Here is a 23,229-nt window from a genome sequence, read left to right as displayed (position 1 = left end):
TATCGAGTGGGTTGTGAGGTGGATTACCAACCCCATCAATCCTGGTCCGCCAAAGGCGCCTGACATTGCTCATGTAACGACTACTCACTTACATCAGTAAGTAGTAACCGGGACCAACAGCTTACGTGCCTTCTTAAGCACGGATCATCTTACTTTCGGAAAACCCGGTGATCAGCCTGTAATATCATAATCAAACTAGGGATTACAAAGTGATTTTTTGTGATATGTCCAAACCGGGATTTGAACCCGGGATCTCCGAATCGTGAGCAACGCTTAAGCAGTGAACCACGGAGGCCGTTCCGATATTCAAACCATGATACTGATATTAAAATAAACATTCTTTAGACGTGACTTATTGTAGATTTACCGCAAATGGCATTACCTAGGTACTTGGCCAGAAAAAAGAAAAAAATCATGGCTAATGTAGGTAGGTAGTAAAAATACCGCCAATGTCACATCATACAATTTTGCAATCTAGGTATTTAGATTGCTATCACCACAATTACAACATATTTATTGCACGACACCAAATAGGAGTATCAATTGCATTTAAGTATAAGTAGTTAACGGTGGATGCGGGCAGCGCAGGACCGATCGTCGTGGAGATCCTTGGGGGAGGCCTATGCCCAGCAGTGGGTGTCGTACGGCTGATGATAGTTAACGGTGGTGATTCACGCCAGCAATCCATATCAGGGTGAGCAGTGCAAGACACTCGAACATAGCCTGTAGCCGTTTCGTCGCCTTGTAGCGAAAACCAGGTAAGCGCTTTGTTAAACACTCACATGTGAGAGTTTCTTCAGATTTGCCTCATATGATATTAACTAGTTTCAAATAGGCGCTTACAAATGTGATTTCCACTATGAAGTGTTGTGTTATAATATATAAGTACGTCTGATATAAATGGGTATATATATATGTACGGTCACAAGCATTAATATTATACACTTCGGTGCCAGGTCACATTAACTTTTTGACAAATTAAACTGTAAGTCTCACTAAATGTCAAATATGTTAGTGCGCCAGAGTCCTAAAGTGTCTACATTATATTGCTCATGACTGTATGTATGTATTTATATATTTCTATTTATTTTATTGTTGGCAGTCGTTAACGTAATGTAACTTGTACCGTCCGTTCTTTCATTGTATATGCTTGAAAAAGTAGAATTTGGTGATACTATTTTTATGCACTGTAATCTGCAATGTACCTAACCTGAATTGATGCAATAAACGTTATTATTATTATTATTATGTTTTTGTGTTATAAAAAAAATATTATTCTTCAAAATTAGGTTACATAGTTAGCGCTTTTTGAACGTCAAAAAATGAATTGACATATTATTATTACTTATTATGAAACTAGCTGTAAAATTACTACGTCGGAAGCTGTATCGCTGAGGGAAAGACGTGGCCAGAAAACCTCCTAGCACAGGGCCCTACTCCTACTGTTTCATGTTTTCCTTTCTTTTTTTAAGTCAAGCCTGGAAAGCCCCTCATAACATAAACATAAACAGCCTATATACGTCCCTCTGCTGGGCACAGGCCCCCCTCAATCAACCGGAGGGGGTAAGGAGCATACTCCACCACGCTGCTCCACTGCGGGTTGGTGGAGGTCAGTAAATTATAATACGATTACGTTTCCCCTTGCAGAGCATCAATCAGCAGTTACCAAAGGAGTGAGCAGTGTGATCGATATGACGCTGTATCTAAGAGGGTTGCTCCTTGCGGGGTTGCTAGGCGGGGCGCTGGGTAAATGGGTCGAGGGGAGGGTCGACACTAAGAATGTAAGTATTATTGATGTTAATGATTTTTATCTTGATTTTTATTTTTGATTTTTATTTTAAATTTTTAATTTTTATTTGATGAACATGTTAGCTAGGTAAGTGTTAATTATTTTATATTATTTTAACTTTTCCTTTAAATTTTAAGTTAATAGCTATGAATGTTATTTTTAATCTTAAGTTGACATAAGTTAGTTTTATTTTATTTTTTGTTTATTGACATTTAAATGTTATTGTATTGGGAGTTATGCCTGTAATAATAATATTTTGGTCTGTGTAAATAAATAAATAAATTTAGGGGCACAACAGTACCCGTGCCAAGTCAAGCAAAAACAACTGCCCGTACCATCTTTTTCATGAGACTGGAAGGGCCAAGAAAGAAAGAAGTCTTCTATCGTGTGGGTTGTGAGGTAGAGTACCAACTTCATCAACCCTGATATCAGGGTTACTATTGAGCCGCCAAAGGCCCCTGACATGGCTCATGTAACGACTACTTACGTACATCAGTAAGTAGTAACCGGGACCAACGGCTTAACGTGCCTTCCGAAGCACGGATCATCTTATTTTCGGACAAACAGGTGATCAGCCTGTAATGTCCTAACCAAACTGTGGACGACCTCCGTGGTCCAGTGGTTGAGCGTTGGGCTCATGATCCGGAGGTCCTCGGTTCGATTCCCGGTGGGGATATATCACAAAAATTACTTTGTGGTCCCTAGTTTAGTTAGGACATTACAGGCTGATCACCTGATTGTCCGCAAGTAAGATGATCCGTGCTTCGGAAGGCACGTTAAGCCGTTGGTCCCGGTTACTACTTACTGATGTAAGTAAGTAGTCGTTACATGTACTTACCAATTTAACAATAAAAAAAAAAGCCATGTCAGGGGCCTATGGCGGCTCAATAGTGACCCTGACACCAGGGTTGATGAGGTACTCCACCTCAGAACCCAAACGATAGATGAAGATCTTTTTCATGAAGCCAATCGTGGCATTTTCGAACCCCTGTTAAGGGTAGTTTGCAACTAGTCAAATCAGTTACTTTTTACTAAACGTCAAAACACGAAATGTTCACGAAATACGATGTTCGTGCGTCACCCAACAGGGTCCACATAATATCAGCGTCGTGGTTCACGCCGCGACTTGTGCTGAGTGAGGCCCTTTTATCTCAGGACGTCCACCACCACCTTGGTCATTTCGACAAACATCCGTCTTGCTTTTTTGTAATTGTTTTAGTGGAAATTTGATAATGATGTTGTTGTCTTTTTTTTGTGTGTGGCGTCCTTTTATAATAAACTTTTTCTATTCTATTCTATAAATGAATTTGTATGAAAAAGCACACTGTGACGTCATAGAAAAACGTGAAAAAATAGTTTTAGTTTGTATGGAAATACTGATGAATATGGAAATACATCACTAAAACCGGTCAAACGTCGTACACATTGTTGCACAATACAAAAATAAAATTCGAATTAAGACGAAATAAGTAAAAAGAAATTGATTTAATTGATCATCTTCGACTGGCTTCTATTTCTAGATTAGCGTTTTATAATTTATCTTTGATGTTTTTTTAAATATTTGAGATTGACTTGGATTGACATATTAGCATAAACTAAAGAATAATTAGGTTTATAGGTTCAGAAAATACGCGCTAGATGGCGCTATCCGTGCACACAAAAATATATTAGCGGGTAGGTATTAAAAATTTTTTGCAATAGGATATAAAAAATATAAATATAGGGGGGTATAAAATATAATATTAGGTACGATTTATGTTTCGTGTCAGTACAGAATTACTGTAGCTTGTAATTAAGTACTTAGTTATTGTTTACTGACCAGGTTTTTGTATAAGTTTACTTATATATAAGTTTGGTAGGAAGGTACTTACGTAATAATCATAAAATATAATTTATTGCGTTCCACATGGTCTCCTACCATGGTAATTTAAGGTGAGTAACACATAATTATGGAAAGTGAGAGGCAAGCGTTCTAGCAGCTGGGATACCTACCATAAGTTTAGACGGCGATACAGCTCACATATCATGTTGGTCTAACAGAAAACTCGGTGAGGTGTGGTTACTTAGTTCATCTTGCGATGGATGTACCTTTGACTACCCCAATTGGAATTAGTTAGAGCTTATATTATGTATGTTATGTTATGTTAGTGGTCTCTGTTTTCCGCATTTAGACTCTAAGATGGCCCATTATGCGTGCGATTGATGACTACGTAAGCCAACCTAACTCCTTCCAGAAGCTCAGAAGCCTCTTCCATGGAGTTTTCACAGGCTTCGCGGAGCGACCCCATTCCTTTGAGGCTTATATTATGTAATAATAAAACGTTTTTTTTTTCAGAACTGGGCGTTCCTCTCGCGTTTCTGCTTCCTATCCTTCGAGGGTCAATTTGAGTACCTGATAGAGTTTGACAGAGACATGGGTATACCTAACCTGCTCTTGTATTATGATGATGATAGCCAATGGCCCGCTGTGTACCATAGCTCTAAGGTAAGACAGCGGGATTAGCACCGTAAGCGCGCTACTCTTTCTCGCCTCGACATACGTCACCCGTCACTCTCTCACAGTACTGCGCAGAAAGAGACAGACGATCTCTGTCGCGGCGAGAAAGAGTCGCGTGCTTACGGTGCTAAACCCGCGGGGGGGGGGGGGGGGGATTAAAAGGGCCATATAGGCAATTCACTTAAAAAGAAAAAAAAAGTAAATATAAAGTAAACCAGTGGAACAGCGTGGTGGAGTGTGCTCCATACCCCCTCCGGTTGATTGAGGGGAGGCCTGTGCCCAGCAGTGGCACGCATGTGCCTAGGCTGTTTATGTTAAAAAGCAAACCAAATAGTACCATTTTTAAGGCAAATAATTATGAATCACTTTTTTTCTCCTCTGGCTTCCGCGGTTAGCGGAATATTTACTTAAGTACTTCTTGGATTTTCCGTCGCAAAATTAAGTATGTAGCTGAAAATGATTTTAAAAACACTAAAATTTTCATGAATTTTCCGACAGGAAATTCCACTTGATATCAACTCAGAATCATGATCGGAATCATCTCCCTGAGTGCTGTTTCACTAACTCGCTGTATATTGCATATAGATTATACAGATTGTTTGTCTCATTTTAATCAAGTTGTTTCCTTTATTTTTTTTATGTCGGACAGACCTGCAAAGAACGAGAAGCAGTACTGAACAAGAATGGGCAGAACCAGATCATCCGCCTGTCCCACTGGTACCCCGACACCGAGTACTCAGGCTGCGTGATCACGAAGGAGAACAAAGAACTACCTGCTGTCAAGAGGTTAGTATACTTAGTATAGTGGCTCATTTTTCATCAACTGCTGATAATAGCCTGGATGAAGACCTAGTCAAACAAGAACTACCATACTCAAACAAGAACTGTGATCACTAAGGAGAACAAAGAAATACCTGCTACCAAGAGGTTAGTTAGTATACTTAGTATAGTGGCTCATTTTTGATCAACTGCTGATAGTAGGCTGGATAACGACCTAGTCAAAAAAGAACTATCACACTCAAACAAGAACTGTGATCACTAAGAAGAACAAGGAACTGCCTGCTACCAATAGGTTAGTATAGTATCACACTGTTAAGCAACTGCTTATGATAGGCTAGGTGACGACCTAGTCAAACAAGAACTATCACACTCAAACAAGAACTGTGATCACTAAGGACAACAAGGAAGTACTGCTGTCTAAAGGTTAGTATAGTATCACACTTTTAAGCAACTGCTGATGATAGGCTAGATGACGATCTAGTCAAACAAGAACTGTGAAGTCTCGTAAAATAAAAAAAAACTTTTTTTTTTAGCACAACAACGACGCCAATAACAACAACAAAAACCACAACGACTTCGAAACCCAAAAATGCAACCAGGTCCCAGCAACCAGAATCGTCTTTTTACGATCAATTTCTTAAAACCACCCCGATATCCAGGTCTACCATCACTGATAATGCCACCACTTGGTACGAAGTTTACCCTACAGATGACATGACCACTACAGAGCTGGTAGACGATGAACTTTGGGAGAACATTGACCCTGAAAAGTCTGAAAGGAATGAAAGTCATATGGAGAGTCTGAAGGATGTTGAGCTGATGTTTGATAACCAGAATAATAGCGGGGTGAGTGTATGGTCACTTTTTATTGTCATTAAAAACATAACATTGGAATACTATTGTATTTAATTTTATAAATTATGTACTTAATACAAACTGGATTTAAAAAAAAGAAAGGAAAATATGAAACAGTAGGACTAGGGCCCTGTGCTGGGAGGTTTTCCCTCAGCGTTACAGATTCCGATGTGGTAGTAGTTTTACAGCTAGTTACATATTATGTAATTTAGTTTTTGACGATTAAAAAGCGCTAACTTTGTAAGCCAATTTCGAAAAATGAATATTTTTGAATTTTGAATACGTAAGCACGTAAATAATAGCGTGTATCAGTACCATAAGGGCACACGAAATTGTCCTACAATCATTTAAAAAAGAACCAAATAATTAAATGTCAAAAAAAAATTGTCGGCTACATTAGGCCATTATCATATCACACGACGCCTTTACAGTGTAAGAGTAAGAGCCCTCAGCATTTGTCTACAATAAGTCACTTTAAAAAAAGGGACGCTTTAAAATTTCACAAAAAAGTTACTTGCATCTCAGTATCATCATCTTCCTAGCATTATCCCGTTTTTCCCGGGGTCCGCTTATCTGACCTGAAGATTTGACAGGTCCGGTTTATTACAGACGCGACTGCCTGTCTGACCTTCCAAACCGCGAAGAGAACACCAGCCCACAGGTTAGGTTACATACCTCCGAAAATGCATTTCTCGGGAAAGTGGGTGTCCTCGCGATGTTTTCCTTCACCGCTAAACATGTGATCCAAACATGAATTCGAAAACAAATTCGACTATCATTGGTTTAGGCCTTTGCTGGATTAGAACCTGCGACTTTAAATTGAGAGGCAAGCGTTCTACCAACTGTGTTACCACGGCTCGGCTACTTACATCTCAGTATAAAATAATGAAAATAATTCCTAAGCCACGTCGTACTTTTTAGGTACAGTTGAAATGTGAACCATAAAACATTTGATTTTTATTTCCAGCATAAAATAAAGCGCTCAACGTTTGACCTCTATGAGCGATTCCGCCGTCGCCGTTTGAAATCGGAGTCTGATGAAGCTCTGACCAACCATGGGAAGGTTGAGCGTTTGGTGGTGACGTGTCATAACTCCAGGAGATTCCGGTCAGCTAGAGAGCGGTGGTGGTTCATTGCTATTAGCAACTGTGACAGTAATAAGGTGAGGTTAGGTTAGGTTAGATCTCGCCTTAAAGTTCTTCCGACATGTGAGTTATGAGGATTACCAACTTCACCAACCCTGGTGTCAGGGTCATTATTGACCCGCCAAAGATCCCAGACATGTCTCTTGTAACGACTACCCACATCAGTAAGTAGTAACTAGGACCAACGGCGTTTAACATGCCTTCCGAAGGCAACGGATCATCTTACTTTCGGACAATCGGGTGATCAGCCTGTAATGTCCTAACCGAACCAGGGTTGAAAAGGGATTTTTGTGATATGTGGACTGGGATTCGACCCCGGGACCTCCGATCGTGAGCCCAACGCTCAACCACAGGACCACAGAGGCCGTTCTCCTTATAGTGAACACAACCTAAGCGCCCTTCTGTAAAATCACATTCTGAAGTACACAACTTCGATCTCTTTCAATTAATTTCATTCCGTGCTAAAATTCAGATACATCTTTTTGAAACTAACGCTAGTTAGACACGAGTCTAATGCCAGATTTTGTTAACAAAAATCACATTCAAATATGTTTTTCTAAAAAGGCGGTAACGTAGTTTTCACTAGAAGACTAACAGCCCCAGTGGTTGAGTGTTGGGCTCAAGATCTGGAGGTTCCGGGTACAAATCCCGATAAGGTTATTTTATTGAATGACCCATGTTGGGCGCCATTATAAATGAGTCTTTAATGGCGCCCAACATGGGGCCTAGAATTTACATTTGTTAATAAATGTTGCAAATCGTAGCATGGTGTGTGCTTTATTCTGATTTTGTTTTTCAACAATACGACCATTGTAGACGGCGATACGGTTCACCACCGTGATATTATTTTTTCCATATTTTATGTTTTTTTTAAAGAACGTCTAGGGCCCTGTGCCGTGGTTTTTCTTGCAGCTTCTTTTCCCCGGTTATACAGGTTGTGAGAAGCTGCAGTAGTTTTAGGCGGATAAGACGTTCGTTATGTAAAAAATGACGATTCATAGTGTAACTATGTCACCTACTGAATAAAGATATTTTTGAATTTTAATTTGAATTTGATGGTTTTTCGCTCTTTTCACCTATCACATTGGTTTAACAGAAAGCTCGGTGAGGTGTGGGTACTTAGTTCATCTTACGATAGATGTGACTCTCTAATTGCGATATAGTCGTGATGTTTATTGTGAGGACGTGATTGATTTCAGGGTCTGGATGTCAGGTACAAGTTTCTGATGACCAACGGGCCTGATGGTGACTTTTGGCACGAACACTTCTCAGCTGATGAAACATGTAAGTATTATTACTTACACGTTTAAACATAATCATAATCCATAGGCCTCCGTGGGCCAGGGGCTTGAGCGTTGGGCTCACGATTCGGAGGACCCGGGTTCAAATCCCAGTGATGCCTAATTTGGTAAGGACATTACAGGCTGATCACCTGATTATCCGAAAGAGCCCCATCGAAGCAATTTATCTAAGAAAGCAATATTGCTATTTGACACGCAAACATTGCGCACTTACATTTATATGCGCAAATGTCAAATTGCAATATTGCTTTCTTAGATGAATTGCTTCGATGTGGTCATTTTAACCCCCTCCCCCTGATCTTTGTTTTTCTTCCAGATGTCCTGCCAGTTCTCCTGGCGTATACCTTCGCATACGTAATAGTTATGATAGCTGTGGTGATATGCAGCGTGGAACTGAAGTCTCGACACCTCCTGCACTCTACATACAAGCTGTTCCTGATATCGATAGTGGCACAACACTTCGGTGTGGTCTTACAGAGCCTGGTGTATATCAAATATGCTGCTAACGGGGTCGGCAGTGAGAATTCCAAGACTGTTGGTGCGTTTTGTAGTTTCTGCATACATATACTAGACTGTTTTAAGTTTACGCGGTTATTGGTGCTAATTCCTGCAGACGCCATTTAATTTTACTTTAAGTTATACCTGTCTTTTTCTAATCCGCCGAAAAGGAAAGGGACGGGTAATCGGCAAGTATAAAATTTATGGAACACACGTCAATTTTAAGTACAAATCTAAAACAACCGTCTCAAAACTTTACATTGGCCAATAACCCGACAGACGGGATTGCACACCAGCGAGATGCCTATTTTATTCGCCCGGGTTATTCATTCGTTTTAAAATTAACTTGTTGACAATCATTCGTCCATTTCCTTTTCGGCGGGTAAGAATGTGACGGGTATAACTTAAAATAAAATTAGGAGGTGTCTGCAGGAATCGGGGCCATTATCATAATTAAAACACTTAATAACGTGTTGTTACCGCGTTTAAATCAGGGATATGAGACTCCCGATATGAAACGCGGTGAGAACTCGTTATTATGTGTTTAAATTATAAACTAGACTGTCGGAGTCGGCTTCCGAATGGGATGGTATTTACATACTTAATACAAGTATAAGTACCTAAATTGTAACAATATTTGCATGCTATTGTTGATAGCTGATAGAGTTAGTACTTTTATGTACATCCATCTATTAATGTACCCTTTTCAAAGGCAAAGAGAATTTCTATTTCTAAATCGTCAACCACGCCGGCGGGGTCATGAGCTTATTTTATTGATAAATTGTATTTTTCAGGTCAATTCTTCTGCGGCGTATCAGAGATGTCCTTCATTCTTCTTCTGATGCTGATGGCGAAAGGGTACACAATAACTCGCGGCCGGCTCAAAGTGGGGTTCACAGTCAAACTTACAGTGTTCATGTGTTGTTATACTGTTACCTACATCGTTCTGTTCGTTTATCAGGCCAAGGTAAGAGCATACGTAATTCTATTCAGCATCCTTCTGCCTACTTCCCGCTTTCGGACGGTACCGAAAAGTGTCTGCCAACCATTGCCCAATGGCTCAAATTAGCTTCAAAACGTTTTTTCGATTTTGCTCCGCAATGGTAGTTGCGGCTTCCGAATACATCCCGCTTAGGGACGGTACTGAAAAGTATCGGCGTCCGAAGGACGTAATATACGATCCCGACGACCCGATTACTCTAGCTAGAGGCAGCCAATCAGCTCGCGGCACCGAACACTTCAGGACCCCGATACCAACCCCGCCGGGGTGGTCGACGACTTCCCTCAATCAGCGCTTATCGCTATCGACCCACGAGGGTCGATTAATTCTTTCAAATATTTTTCCTCTCAGACGACGCCCTGAGCCGAGGTTCGCGCCCAACTGGGCACCCTCAGAACTGTTGTCTTAAATTTTGTACGGTAAGTTAAGTTTTGTTCGGTGGGGACAAATCACAAAAATCACTTTGTGATCCCTCCTAGTTAGGTTAGGACATTACATGCTGATCACCTGATTGTCCGAAAGTAAGATGATCCGTGAAGGCACGGCAAAAATGTGTAGTCGTTACATGAGCCATGTCAGGGGCCTTTGGCGGGTCAGTAATAACCCTGACGCCAGGGTTGTTGAGGCTGGTAATCCGCCTCACAACCCACACGATAGAAGCTTCGCCGCAGTAGGGTAAAAATATGTCTTAGTTTTCTGTTTCTTGCAGGCTTTCGACCCAGGGGAAGTACTGTACCTATATGAGAGTCCAGCTGGGTACGGGCTGATAGTCCTCAGGATCACAGCATGGTGTGTCTTCGCCTACTCAACCTTCTTTACTGTGAAGAAGTACCCTGAAAAGGTACGCGGTTTTTTTTACTTCTCTTTCTTCATACATACATTTTACACACATATAACGTTACACTCGGAGATTTTACACACATATATAGGTACGTTACACACCGAGGAGCTCGGTGGCGCAGCGGTAAACGCGCTCGGTCTGCGATTGTTGAAGTTAAGCTACTTTCGCAAAGGCCGGTCATGGGATGGGTGACCACAAAAAAAAGTTTTCATCTCGAGCTCCTCCGTGCTTCGGAAGGCACGTTAAGCCGTTGGTCCCGGCTGCATTAGCAGTCGTTAATAACCATCAATCCGCACTGGGCACGCGTAATGGTTTAAAGCCCGATCTCCCCAGTATGAGTTTACTATGAGTAATATGAGTTTACCTCAGTATGACGTCATTATTTTCGTATTATTATGTTGGCAGTATGACATGCTCGACTCCAGTGAGTAGTCCTCAAGTCGAGGACGTAATTGTCGACTTAAAAAAACCGTTTAAATACCACATGCTCAACTGCGGGCCTAGCATCGTAAGCACGCGACTCTTTCTCGCCGCGACAGAGATCGTCTGTCTCTTTCCGTGCAGTACTGTGAGAGAGTGACGTGACGTATGGCGAGGCGAGAAAGAGTCGCTCGCTAACGGTGCTAAGCCCGCTGAAGGTGAGTCAAGTGGAGAAGAGTCGAGTGAACGACTTAGAATAGGAGTGTCAGAATCATGAGTTGAATCATTCCCTTCAGTATTTGTTACGGTGTCACTAACACCCTGTACTATCATCATCATCATCATCATCAGCCCATTAACGTCCCCACTGCTGGGGCACGGGCCTTCCCTATGGATGGATAGAGAGACCGGGCCTTAAACCATAACGCGTGCCCAGTGCGGATTGATGGTTATTAACGACTGCTAATGCAGCCGGGACCAACGACTTAACGTGCCTTCCGAAGCACGGAGGAGCTCGAGATGAAAACTTTTTTTGTGGTCATCCTATGACCGGCCTTTGCGAAAGTTGCTTAACTTCAACAATCGCACACCGAGCGCGTTAACCGCTGCGCCATCGAGATCCTCACTATATTTTGTCTTTATTTTACAGAACATGTTCTACTGTCCCTTCTTCATCTGTGGCACGCTGTGGTTCTACGCGGGGCCACTTTTTATTCTTACTGCAAACAACTATATTGGTACGTATACATTATTATTACATTCAGACTAAATTTACGATTCGGTCGTACAGAACGTCGCTATAGACGTGAACGGAAATCTGCAGTGTTAGATAGAAATCGATCGACTTAATCTCGCTCGACTGACACAACTACGGAATAAAACAAAGGTTGGAAGGGTCAAGTGAGCGCAAAACTCGACGTACGGAGCTCCGCAAAAATTTATTTTTTATTTTTATTATTTTTTTTTCATTTTTGGCATCAAATATCGACTATCATGCAAGGATATCTCTTTATCACATGAAAGCTAACCCTATAGTATGATCGGCTAATTATAAAAAAAAAATCTAATAAGTAGAAATTAAGTAGTTTTCCAGTTTTTGTTGCTGACTTTGTTTTCAACTTCAACTTTTTTCTTTTTTATGCCTGTACTGTAGATTAAAGCGCGAATTACTTGAAGTCTATGGGCTGCACTTTCTTTTATTTCATTCGAAGTCCGATCCGATCTCCCGCCAAAAAACGTTTGTTTTAAATTAATTTAATTTTTATTTTTTACTTATGTTTTTTTTAAAGGTAAAATGTTTGCTTGTTCTGCCTGTAAATATATTTAGACAAATAAATTATTGTTAGCATAAAAATAGGTTGTTATTGTAAACACACCTGACGCCTATAAAAACGAGCGGATGACAGCGACTCGTTTCATTCGTTTGGCGATCGTTCACGGAGCTACATCGAGTTCTACAAGTCCTGTGTGGTTTGAAATATTGTTATTTCCTATTCGTAAATACTTTGATCCATATTAGTTTAATGTTTTGATAAAATTAATAAATTGTTATTTTAGTTACTGTTTTTTTTTAATGTTTACCCACTTCTGCGCCTTAGATCAGAAGTGGGATTCGAACTCTCAAGCTCATTTATTTAAAAAAAAAAAAAAAACCGCTTGCCATCTTTTTAATTTTCTTTTTGTTTTAATTACTGTGTGGAACAAAGTATTCATTGAACTTTTTTTGTTGTTGTTGTTGTTTGATCTTTGATTTTATTGGTTATGTCCGATCGCGACCGCAACCGCGATCGCAGTCGAGATCGAATCTCGCGGAGCAGGGCTCGACGACGCGATGAAGTTAGGAGGACACGTGGCCGGGCGCGTACTCGTACTCCTGAGCGAGAGGATTTCCTCAATCGATTAGATACGACCCTAAACTCAATTCTTACTCGGATTAATGTGTTAGAAAATGCTGGTGTGAATAATCCGATTGCACACAATTCTACTGCGATTAATAACGACCCCATTAGCGAGAATTGTTCAAGTAGTTCCCGATCGATAGTGATTTCTCGCCCTGAAGTACGGCAATCTAAATCTGATACTGTGCTTCATAACTCGACCACAGATGTAAACAATGTTGACTATTCCGAGGTGGTTGCGAGTGCGGTCGTTAGGAACGAAAATAATTCCGAACCGAATGACACCATTGCCCGTGCAACTCCCGTGATTCCGTCTACATCTTCTACCTCCACAAAGGAGTTAGTCGACGCAATAAAATCATTGAGGTCCACTCGAACGGATTACTACGTCTCCAACTTTGATCCGTCTACTCACGATATCGAGTCGTGGTGCCAGGAGGTCGAACGTGCTAAACTTACGAATAATTGGAACGATTACGAGTGTTTATCACGAGTCGCGGGTTGTCTTAAAGGTGATGCGCGGAATTGGCTTAACGAATGGACTTCAAACGATCGTACATGGTGCAATTTTGTGCAAGAGTTTAAGTCGCTGTGCCCACGTAGACTTGATTACGCAAATATCTTGTATGATGTGATGAACACTAACTCGGACAAGTACACTACATACGCAGAGTATGCCAGGCGAACGTTGATGCGACTTCGAATTGTAAAAGGACTTAGTGAGGAACTCATGATTCTTATTATTATAAGGGGGATTACCGATCCACAAGTTAGGGCTGCCGCGGCTAATGCAAATTTGACTCCCGAAAATTTGGTTTCGTTTATGTCTCTCTATGTCAAGCCTAGCCGTAACAAACCAGATATGCGCATGCCAAACACTAGGAAGCGACCAATAACTGGCGAATCATCGTCATTGTCGCAGGTAAAATGTTATGTTTGTGGTCAGCTTGGACATAAAAGTTTCCGTTGTAGTAAGAAGGCGAAATTAGATACGACTACTGCAAATTCGGACCCTGGGACTTCTAAGGATGCTAAAGGTGCGAGTAATCTAAAGATTTGCTCGTTCTGCAAGAAGCCGGGTCACTCGGAACAAACTTGTTTTGCGAAGGATAGGTCCGAACCTCGTAACAAACGTAAAGTTAATTTATGTACGGAAATGCCAAGTACCTTAAAGAAACATAGTGATCTTACAACAGCCGTTATTCAAGGTATTCCTGTTGATGTGCTGATCGATAGTGGTGCACTTAATATTTCTTTAATTTCATCGGATATACTGAAACATTTTTCTTGTCAACTCAAACCTTTCAGTTGCACCTTAAAAGGGTTAGGTAGTCAGGAAATCGTGGCGGATAGTTGTGTGACTCTTACGGTAGAGTTCAACGAAATCTCTATCGAAGCCGATTTTGTGGTGGTACCGGCGTCTTTTATGAACACTCCGATTATCGTGGGTACGGATATATTGAACCGCGATGGCGTCACTTATGTACGCACGAAAGACGCACAGTACATTACGCATTGCAAAGAGCGTCCAAAAACGGTTAGTACTGTAGTTAGTGATCAAGTTTCCATTAACACGCCCCTTCAGGGTACTGAACGCGAGGCTTTGTTGTCTGCCCTAGATGAATACTCAGAGTTTCTCATAACCGGTACCGCGGCGACCACGGTTAAGACCGGTAAGATGTGCATCAGTTTGACAGACGATACACCTGTCGCTTATCGTCCCTATAAACTTTCACACCAAGAAAAACTGAAGGTTCGTGATATCGTAACTGACTTAAAAGATAAGGGCATTATTAGGGATTCTCAGTCTCAGTATTCGAGTCCGATAATTCTCGTGAAGAAAAAAGACGGAACGGACCGAATGTGTGTGGATTACCGAGCCCTGAATCGCATCACTGTTCGGGATCGGTATCCTATGCCACTCATTGACGACCATATCGACCGTCTTGGTAAATTCAATTATTTTTCAAGTCTCGATATGGCTACTGGATTTTACCAGATTCCAATCGAGGAAGAGTCGATTCACAAGACGGGATTTGTCACACCGGAGGGACATTATGAGTTTGTCAAGATGCCCTTCGGGTTGACAAACTCTCCTATTGTTTACCAACGTATTATCAACGAGACTTTGCGAAGCTTCATAGAGGCAGGTACTGTACTGGTTTACGTTGACGATGTACTTCTTCTGAGTTCGACAATTGAGGAAGGTATAGAATTGTTGAAACAAGTGCTTAAAACACTCACGGAAGCTGGTTTCTCAATTAATTTGCGCAAGTGTTCCTTTTTGACCCAGGAAGTTGAGTATTTGGGAAGAGTTATTAAGCAGGGTCAGGTGAAGCCGAGCCCTCGCAAGGTTGAAGCATTGGTAAATTCCACACCGCCGGCTAATGTCAGGCAAGTGCGACAATTCTTAGGTTTGTCAGGGTATTTTAGGCGTTATATAGAGGGGTATTCTTCTAAAACCGCTTGTATATCGCGACTCACCAAGAAGGATGTACCTTTTATTTGGGGATGTGAGCAAGAAAAGGCACGTCAAGACATCATAACTCGACTTACTACCGAGCCGGTGCTTTCTATATTCGACCCCGAGCTATCGACGGAGCTCCACACAGACGCTAGTAGCATTGGGTATGGTGCTGTATTGGTGCAAACTCATAAGGATGGCAAAAAACGAGTCGTCGCGTATTACAGCAAGACTACGCAGGGTGCGGAAAGTAGGTATCACTCCTACGAACTGGAGACCTTAGCGGTTGTTAGGGCGTTACAACATTTCCGCCACTATTTAATAGGGCTCAAATTTAAAGTCGTTACCGACTGTAACGCGCTTAAAGCTACAGAACGAAAGAAGGACCTACTTCCACGAGTTGCAAGATGGTGGGTATATCTCCAGGATTTCACATTTGAGATCGAATATCGAAAGGGAACACAGATGTCTCATGCGGATTATTTAAGTCGCAATCCTGCTGCTGAGGTACACCACATTGTTCATTCACGTAATTGGGCTCAAATGGCGCAGGCTGCTGACGACGAAACCCAGGGACTCATTCAACAGTTACAGGAGGGCCAACTCGATCCTCGACGCTACGTTCATGAAAATGGCTTACTATTCTATCGTTATTCCCCAATGGGAGAAGAACCGAGGCAATTGTGCTACATTCCCAAAGGGCATCGGTTGAGCCTCCTGCGCATTTTCCACGATGAGCACGGACACGTAGGCATCGAGAAAACTTTGGACTTGATTTTAAAGCATTTTTGGTTCCCCGGTCTGCGGCAATTTGTGGCTAAGTATATAGGGCACTGTCTCATTTGTATTTCCCGCAAACGTGTGCCTAGAGCTCCTCATCAACATATTACTTCTTGGCAGAAACCGGAGGCGCCCTTTGAGACAGTACACGCTGATACTTTGGGTCCTTTACCTTTATCAAATGGGTACAAGTTCGTGCTGGTGATGGTGGACGCGTTTTCTAAATACTCCCTTCTTTACCCCATCGTTAGACAGGATACGGAGGAGCTTAAGCGGGCCGTTTCGAACATGATCTCTCTGTTTGGTGTGCCAAAATTGTTAGTGGCCGATCGGGGTCGCATGTTCGAGGCAAGAAACTTCGTCAGCTGGATCAACGAAATGGGTTGCGACCTACACCACATCACGCCTGAGATGCACCATTCCAACGGACAGGTCGAGAGGTACATAAGAACTTTGCTCAACATGATTCGTATCCAGGCTGCCAACGAGAGTGTGTCGTGGTCGGAATCCCTGTGGAAACTGCAATTGGTACTCAACATCACTAAGCAGAAAACTACCCAGTCTTCGCCTCTAAATTTGCTCGTAGGCTTGGACGGCGCCACACCAGTGATCCGGAGCCTGATTCGTGATTTGGCCGTTGACAATGCGCGGCCCAATCGTCCAGCATGGCGCGAGATGTGTAGAACCAGGGCTAGTGATTTGCTGCAGCGCAATCGCGCTCAGCAGGATAGTTATGCTAATGCGACTCGTCGCCCAGCTCGTGTGTTTCAGATCGGCGACCTTGTGTTCGTGATCAAGTACTCCCAGTCAACGGGGAAGCTTGATCCTGGAATGCGTGGGCCGTACCGAGTACAAAAGGCTCTGCGGAGTGGCCGTTATGAACTAAAGCTGCTTAGCGGGTCATATGGGAAAACCACACAGGCTGCGGCTGAATATATGGTGCCCTGGCGAGGAGAGTGGTGCCCTGAGACCTGCGCCGCTTTCTTTGAAAGTAAGTGAGCAGCCGAATCTTATTTTCTCGACGGGTATAAAAGTTGTGATTTAGATTGTCATTCTCCCTTCTGTTCCCAGTCGAAAACCTTTTTCTTCATTTAACAAAAGGCCTTCTCTTGTAGTGTCCCTCTCTATCCACTTTCATATAACTAGGTAGACATAAACAGACAGACTTGACAGACCAAATTAATTGTTTTTATTGATAATCAAATCACAATAAAACTCGCGAGGAGATGAAAGGAGGTTGTGATGGGTTGAGAACTGCGGTTCCCTCCTATATGGTTGTTGCTAGACTACACAGTCAACGCAACGTGGCAACAACTTGGTCCTGCGGGTCCTCGTTAATACATTCTGTTTGAGCGTCCTGCTGCGGCTAACGCTGGATGTATTTCTTCTTTGGCCGCGGTCATCGAAGGTTGCTACTAGTGTGGTGCTGCGGTACTACACAACATCACGAATACATTCTGTTTGAGCGTCCTGCTGCGGCTAACGCTGGATGTATTCACCTTGACTGCGGTCATGGTGGCGAAAATGCAGGTTCTGCGGAGCTTATCTTTTCGCAAAAGTTAACTAATAGAAGCTGCTAACCATGCTGTTTGTATTAGTTGGCAACGTAAGACAGTGTGTGTAGACTTGAATCTGAGACGTCTCATAGGTGTGTGTAGTAGATGAATGTGTGGAAGATTTAAGCCTGTAGAGGGATGATGGACGACAAATTTTGACGTAGAATATTATTGAAAGCGGACGAATGTTGATGATGTATGAACAAGGTGTGGAAGAGAGAGGCATAAGGTGGCTGAGGTTGCAAAAGGAAAACAGATCCTATGTTTCAGATAACGAAGTGGAAGAGGTGGCTGCCGGTCCCTCCAAAGTACCAGGCCCATCTCCGGCCCTGGACTCATCCTCGGCACCAGAATATAATAATTTGAGCGATGACGAGACAGCTTCCAACGTAACAGCTTCGGAACTACTGGCTCAGGATGCTATCGACGAATTACTCGACGTTAACGCGGTCGAGGACGACGCGGAATCAGGAGAGGCCGTGTTAGCATAAAAATAGGTTGTTATTGTAAACACACCTGACGCCTATAAAAACGAGCGGATGACAGCGACTCGTTTCATTCGTTTGGCGATCGTTCACGGAGCTACATCGAGTTCTACAAGTCCTGTGTGGTTTGAAATATTGTTATTTCCTATTCGTAAATACTTTGATCCATATTAGTTTAATGTTTTGATAAAATTAATAAATTGTTATTTTAGTTACTGTTTTTTTTTAATGTTTACCCACTTCTGCGCCTTAGATTATAATATTTTTAAATGATGTATACATATTATAAACATGTTTGTTTTCAGATAAATGGGTTCGCGAGAGTGTAGTCACCGCAATATTACTTTTCATTACATTCAGCGGACATATTATGTTCCTGGTAAGGTTTTTTTAATTTACGTAATGATTGGTGAAAAGTGTTGTGTAGTAGGAACCTTCAATAAATTTTTGGTTTCTTCATTTTGTCCAAAAATGGTCACGCGTGCGTGACTCTTAGATAGATAGATAAAATACTTTATTGAGCACAATGGACACGAAATATAGAGATAAGGACAGCATATACAGAAAAGCACAACAGGCGGCCTTATTGCTCATGCAGTAATTTCTTCCAGGCAACCTTTGGGTACAGGAAACTTTTGTACAAGTATAATAATAGCGGGTCTTAGCGGCTCTGTCTTAGTTTTAGTGTCAAAGGATCGAACCTTGGCATGGGCTCGCCACTGAATACGATTTTGAATTGGTTCATGTTTGCATTATGAATAATTGATGCCACGTGGTTTGGTCAAATAAGTACTATTTATTAAACGTCAGAACGTAAAGTTACTATGGAATTTGTATGCAAGCAAGCAACGTCATAGAAAAAGGTGACAAAATGTCGCACTAATTATTATATTTTTCTTTATTAAAATTCATAAATAAGTTAAGTACTTAAATAGAAAAAATAAAAGGCTTTTTGTCCCCGTTTAGATATGTATTTATTTAGTAATAAGAATTTTTATAATTTATCTTTGACCTAGGAAACTATCCAATTGTGCCCGGTTAATGGCAATAGGTTCGCCCCTATAAGCCACAAGTTGGTAGTGTGACTAGGGACCCACGATGTAACTACGTTACGTTGAAAGTTCTATATATACGTCGCGCTGTGACAACTTTGTTAGCGCGTTCTAGGCCATGTGCGTTGAATGAAGCGCCATCTGTGTTGTATAGGCGAAACTTACATTAACAAAGTCCGACACTACATATACCTACACAGAGAAATTATAGCCGGAAGTTGCTTTTGGCCTAACTAAAGTACATTAAATAAAAACAAATATCGACATCTCTATCAAAAACCAGTTTCATTTTATTATTTTAGAATTTTATTTATGAATTAAGTAAGTAACAATGAATATGACGTTTGACCGCTTTTATTTATGAATTAAGTAACAATGAGTACTATGACCGCTTTTATTGATGACGTCACAGAACAGTATTTCTATACAAACTCCAAAGAAAACTTTCGTTTTGATAACGCGCCACCAAACACTTCAGGACCCCGATACCGACCCCGCCGGCGTGGTCGACGATTTCCCTCATTCAGCGCTTATCGCTATCGACCCGCTAGGGTCGATTAATTCTTTCAAATATTTTTCCTCTCAGACGACGCCCTGAGCCGAGGTTCGCGCCCAACTGGGCACCCTCAGGCCTGTTGTCTTAAACGTTGTACCGGGTGAGAGCCTTCAGCGCTCCCCATTTGTCCGGCCAAGTAGTTAATGCCATCTGCGGCAAATCTACAATAAGTCACGTCAAAAAAAAAAAAAACAAAAATACAAGACGTTTCGTAAAAACTATCTCATTTGACTAGTTTGTCAAGTAGCCGATTCCTTAGTATGATTGTGATGGTATTCCTTATTTGCAGCTCCTCACCTTACCTGTGTTTGCAAACAAGAACTTCCCATACCACGTTAGAACTACCCAGATTGGGGTGATGGAGGTAACTGGTAATAACGCATTAGATGGGTTCGGCCATAATGCTTACCACCCCACCAACGGCGCCCCACAGACTGTCATCATACCGTTGACTAGGTACAGTATGCTATAACTATTTTACCAGCTTATCTAGCAGCCTCCGTGGTCTATTGGCTCGAGCGATGGACTCACGATCTGGAGGTCCGGGTTCGATTCCCGATGGACACTTTGTCTAAATCACTTTGTGAGACTGTTTTTGTTTGGTAAGGACATTGCAGGCTTGAATCACCGGATTGTCCAAAAAAGTAAGATGATTCTGTGCTTCTGAAGGCACGCTAAGCCGTTAGTCCCGGGCTACTAGCCTGAATACCTCCACCAACCCGCAGTGGAGCAGCGTGGTGGAGTATGCTCCATACCCCCTCAGGTTGATTGCACTTGATATCAACTCAGAATCATAGTCTGAATCATCCCTCGAAGTTTTCGTTACGATGTCACTAACACTGTATAAATCGAAGGGTAACCTAGGTCAGACTTTTCGGCGTCCCTTTGCAAGGTAACATAGCGCCTACAACCCTTACAACGTAGAATGATTCTCTCTCTCTTCATTACTCCAGAGATAGGGCGTGTAGAACGGTGGTTGCCCCAATCGCCTTCCGTTCCGCAACACACCGACCAATTTCTCAATCGGTGATGTTCTAGCTGGAGCCCTACCAGAATCCATTTCTTGGGCTCGGTAGCATAATTAAAGTGACATATTTCTCATTCGCGCTAGGGGATGTACAGTCATGAGCAATATAATGTACCCACTTTAGGACTCTGTCGCACTAACATATTTGACATTTAGTGAGACTTACAGTTCAATTTGTCAAAAAAGTTAATGTGACATGGTACCAAAGTGTATACATATTAATGCTCGTGACCGCACTATATGTCTGTCCTGTTTTCATTATAATGATCCTATGTTTTAAAGGTACAGAACCGACGTTACCCAAAGAATAATCTTCATCTATTTTTAATACCTAAGCATGAGTGTTTTTTGCACAAATATTTGAACCTTTCATTTACTCATGAATTCTCATTTCAGACGCACAGAAGAGCTAATAGGCAACATGTACAACCAATACATGGCATCGGCGCCGCTAGCAATCGAAAACGAAGCGCCAAAACTGAACGGAATCAAACCGAAAACTTTAAAAGCACTCACACCACAGGATAGCACAGACACTAACAATTCTGACGATATCAAACCCTATGTAAAAGACGATAAAATCGACAAAGAAATATTCACAGTTGAAGGACAAATGTCAAAAATTGACAGCCAAAATTCTGACGTCAAATCGGTGTTGCCACACGAAAAGTCGAATTTGCCGCAAGAAACTCCCGACTCGAGCCTGCAGACAGAAAGTTTGCCTATGGAAAGTAGTTTGGAGAGCTCTCGAAGCGATTTGCCCAGTATATTGAGGTCTAGAAGGACTATTTTAGAGCCTATCAAGAGGGATGAGGTTCCGAGCTGGTCGTTGGCGAAAGGCCCAAGCGTTGTCAGTATGCAAAAGAAGAAGAATATTGAAGGTACGTTGGTAAGACTTGTTTTTGACCGACTTTTTATATCAGTTGGCTCGACCATTACAGACGGCGATATGGCTCACCGCCTGTCACGTTGGTGGTATAACAGAAAGCTCGGTGAGGAGTGGGTACTTAGTTCATCTTGCAATGGATTTACCTCTTGCTAACCCAACAGGCTAGTTAGATCCGAAACACGGATCATCTTACTTTCGGACAATCAGGTGATCAGCCTGTAATGTCCTAACCAAACTAGGGATCACAAAGTTATTTTTGTGATATTACGTATTGATAATGTAAGTGAGGATGTTGTCGATATGTGAGCCATGTCAGGGGCCTTTGGCGGCTCGCTAATAACCCTGACACCAGGGTTGATGAGGTTGGTAATCCATTTCACAAACTACACAATTAAAGATCGTCAATCAGTCAGTATTATCCCACTGTTGGGTATATGCCGCCTCCATTTTGGACCATCCTTTCCAGTCTTGTGCTAACTGCATCCACTTTTCCGCCGTTGCAAGGATTCCATATTTTTAAACCATGAAATCTGTTGTTTGACTTGTGCGTGTAAGGTAAGTACGTAAATACGTTTACGTACTTTTATTATTATTATATTTATGATTTTGATTTGTTTTTCTTTTTGTTTTGTTTTTTGTTTCTTTTTTTTCTGTGGATTGATTGCCGTGTGGTTGCTGTCCCGTGTTGAATATAATGTACCTGTCTGTGTCTGTGGTGTCCGGAAGTAATGTTTCTTTCTTTAAATTTTCTTACCTTCTTTCGTTCCAGAATCTGATTCACCGAACGGCAGCTTACTCAACGGTAACTTACCCCCGCTGAATGGTAACTTACTCAACGGTAACCTCCCGCCAAACGGCAACCTGTTACCATCAACTAGTAAAAAGGTACCGCCAGTTAAGAATGGCTTGCTTGCCAGTTCCGGAGAGATATCCACGATACACGAAGGGCACGTGCAGACATATAAAGGGAGTGTCAGTAAGGCTACGATAGATCTGTTTAGTGTTAACGGTAACAAAAGTTAGGTTAGGTTAGGTTAGAATTATTAAGACTATTAAGTCTCATACCAAAACAAACGCCGCGCTACGATCGCCGTTTTGTCGTTCATTTGTCCCGCTCATTAAGACTAGAATTCGTTATTTTGTGGTAACCATGTTGACTCTAATACACACCTTCTAAGTTTATTTTAAGTTATACCTGTCGTTTTCTTAACAGTCGAAAATAAAAGGCACGATTACCCCAAAACCATTTATGCTCAATCCTATGACAAGCCGCCATTGCTAGCCCTTTGATAACGTAAGTGTTACCATTAAATTGGTATCTCCAACATTCCAAGGACGTAAATTTTAGTATTGAAAATTAAGTGAATTAAGTACTTACTGACTAATGTATTTAATT

The 23,229-nt window shown here is 41.7% G+C and overlaps 2 protein-coding genes across 2 annotated transcripts in view; both read left to right on the top strand.

Annotated features, from left to right (window-relative positions):
- Positions 1–23,229, top strand: part of LOC126379095 (neurofibromin) — a 129,966-nt gene that overhangs the window by 104,319 nt on the left and 2,418 nt on the right. The window lies entirely within an intron of this gene.
- LOC126379135 (uncharacterized) lies at positions 481–23,208 on the top strand. Its single transcript, XM_050027771.1, has 16 exons — positions 481–559; positions 658–758; positions 1,648–1,781; positions 4,125–4,274; positions 4,936–5,072; positions 5,600–5,912; positions 6,889–7,083; positions 8,266–8,350; positions 8,684–8,905; positions 9,660–9,832; positions 10,575–10,706; positions 11,776–11,863; positions 18,615–18,688; positions 20,207–20,373; positions 21,341–21,825; positions 22,603–23,208. The coding sequence occupies exons 3-16, from the start codon at positions 1,692–1,694 to the stop codon at positions 22,854–22,856; spliced, it is 2,565 nt and encodes an 854-aa protein (XP_049883728.1). The 5' UTR covers positions 481–559; positions 658–758; positions 1,648–1,691; the 3' UTR covers positions 22,857–23,208.

Source organism: Pectinophora gossypiella, chromosome 28 (genome assembly GCF_024362695.1).
Source record: "Pectinophora gossypiella chromosome 28, ilPecGoss1.1, whole genome shotgun sequence".
NCBI lineage: Eukaryota > Metazoa > Arthropoda > Insecta > Lepidoptera > Gelechiidae > Pectinophora > Pectinophora gossypiella.
This window is presented reverse-complemented; position numbering and strand designations above follow the sequence as displayed.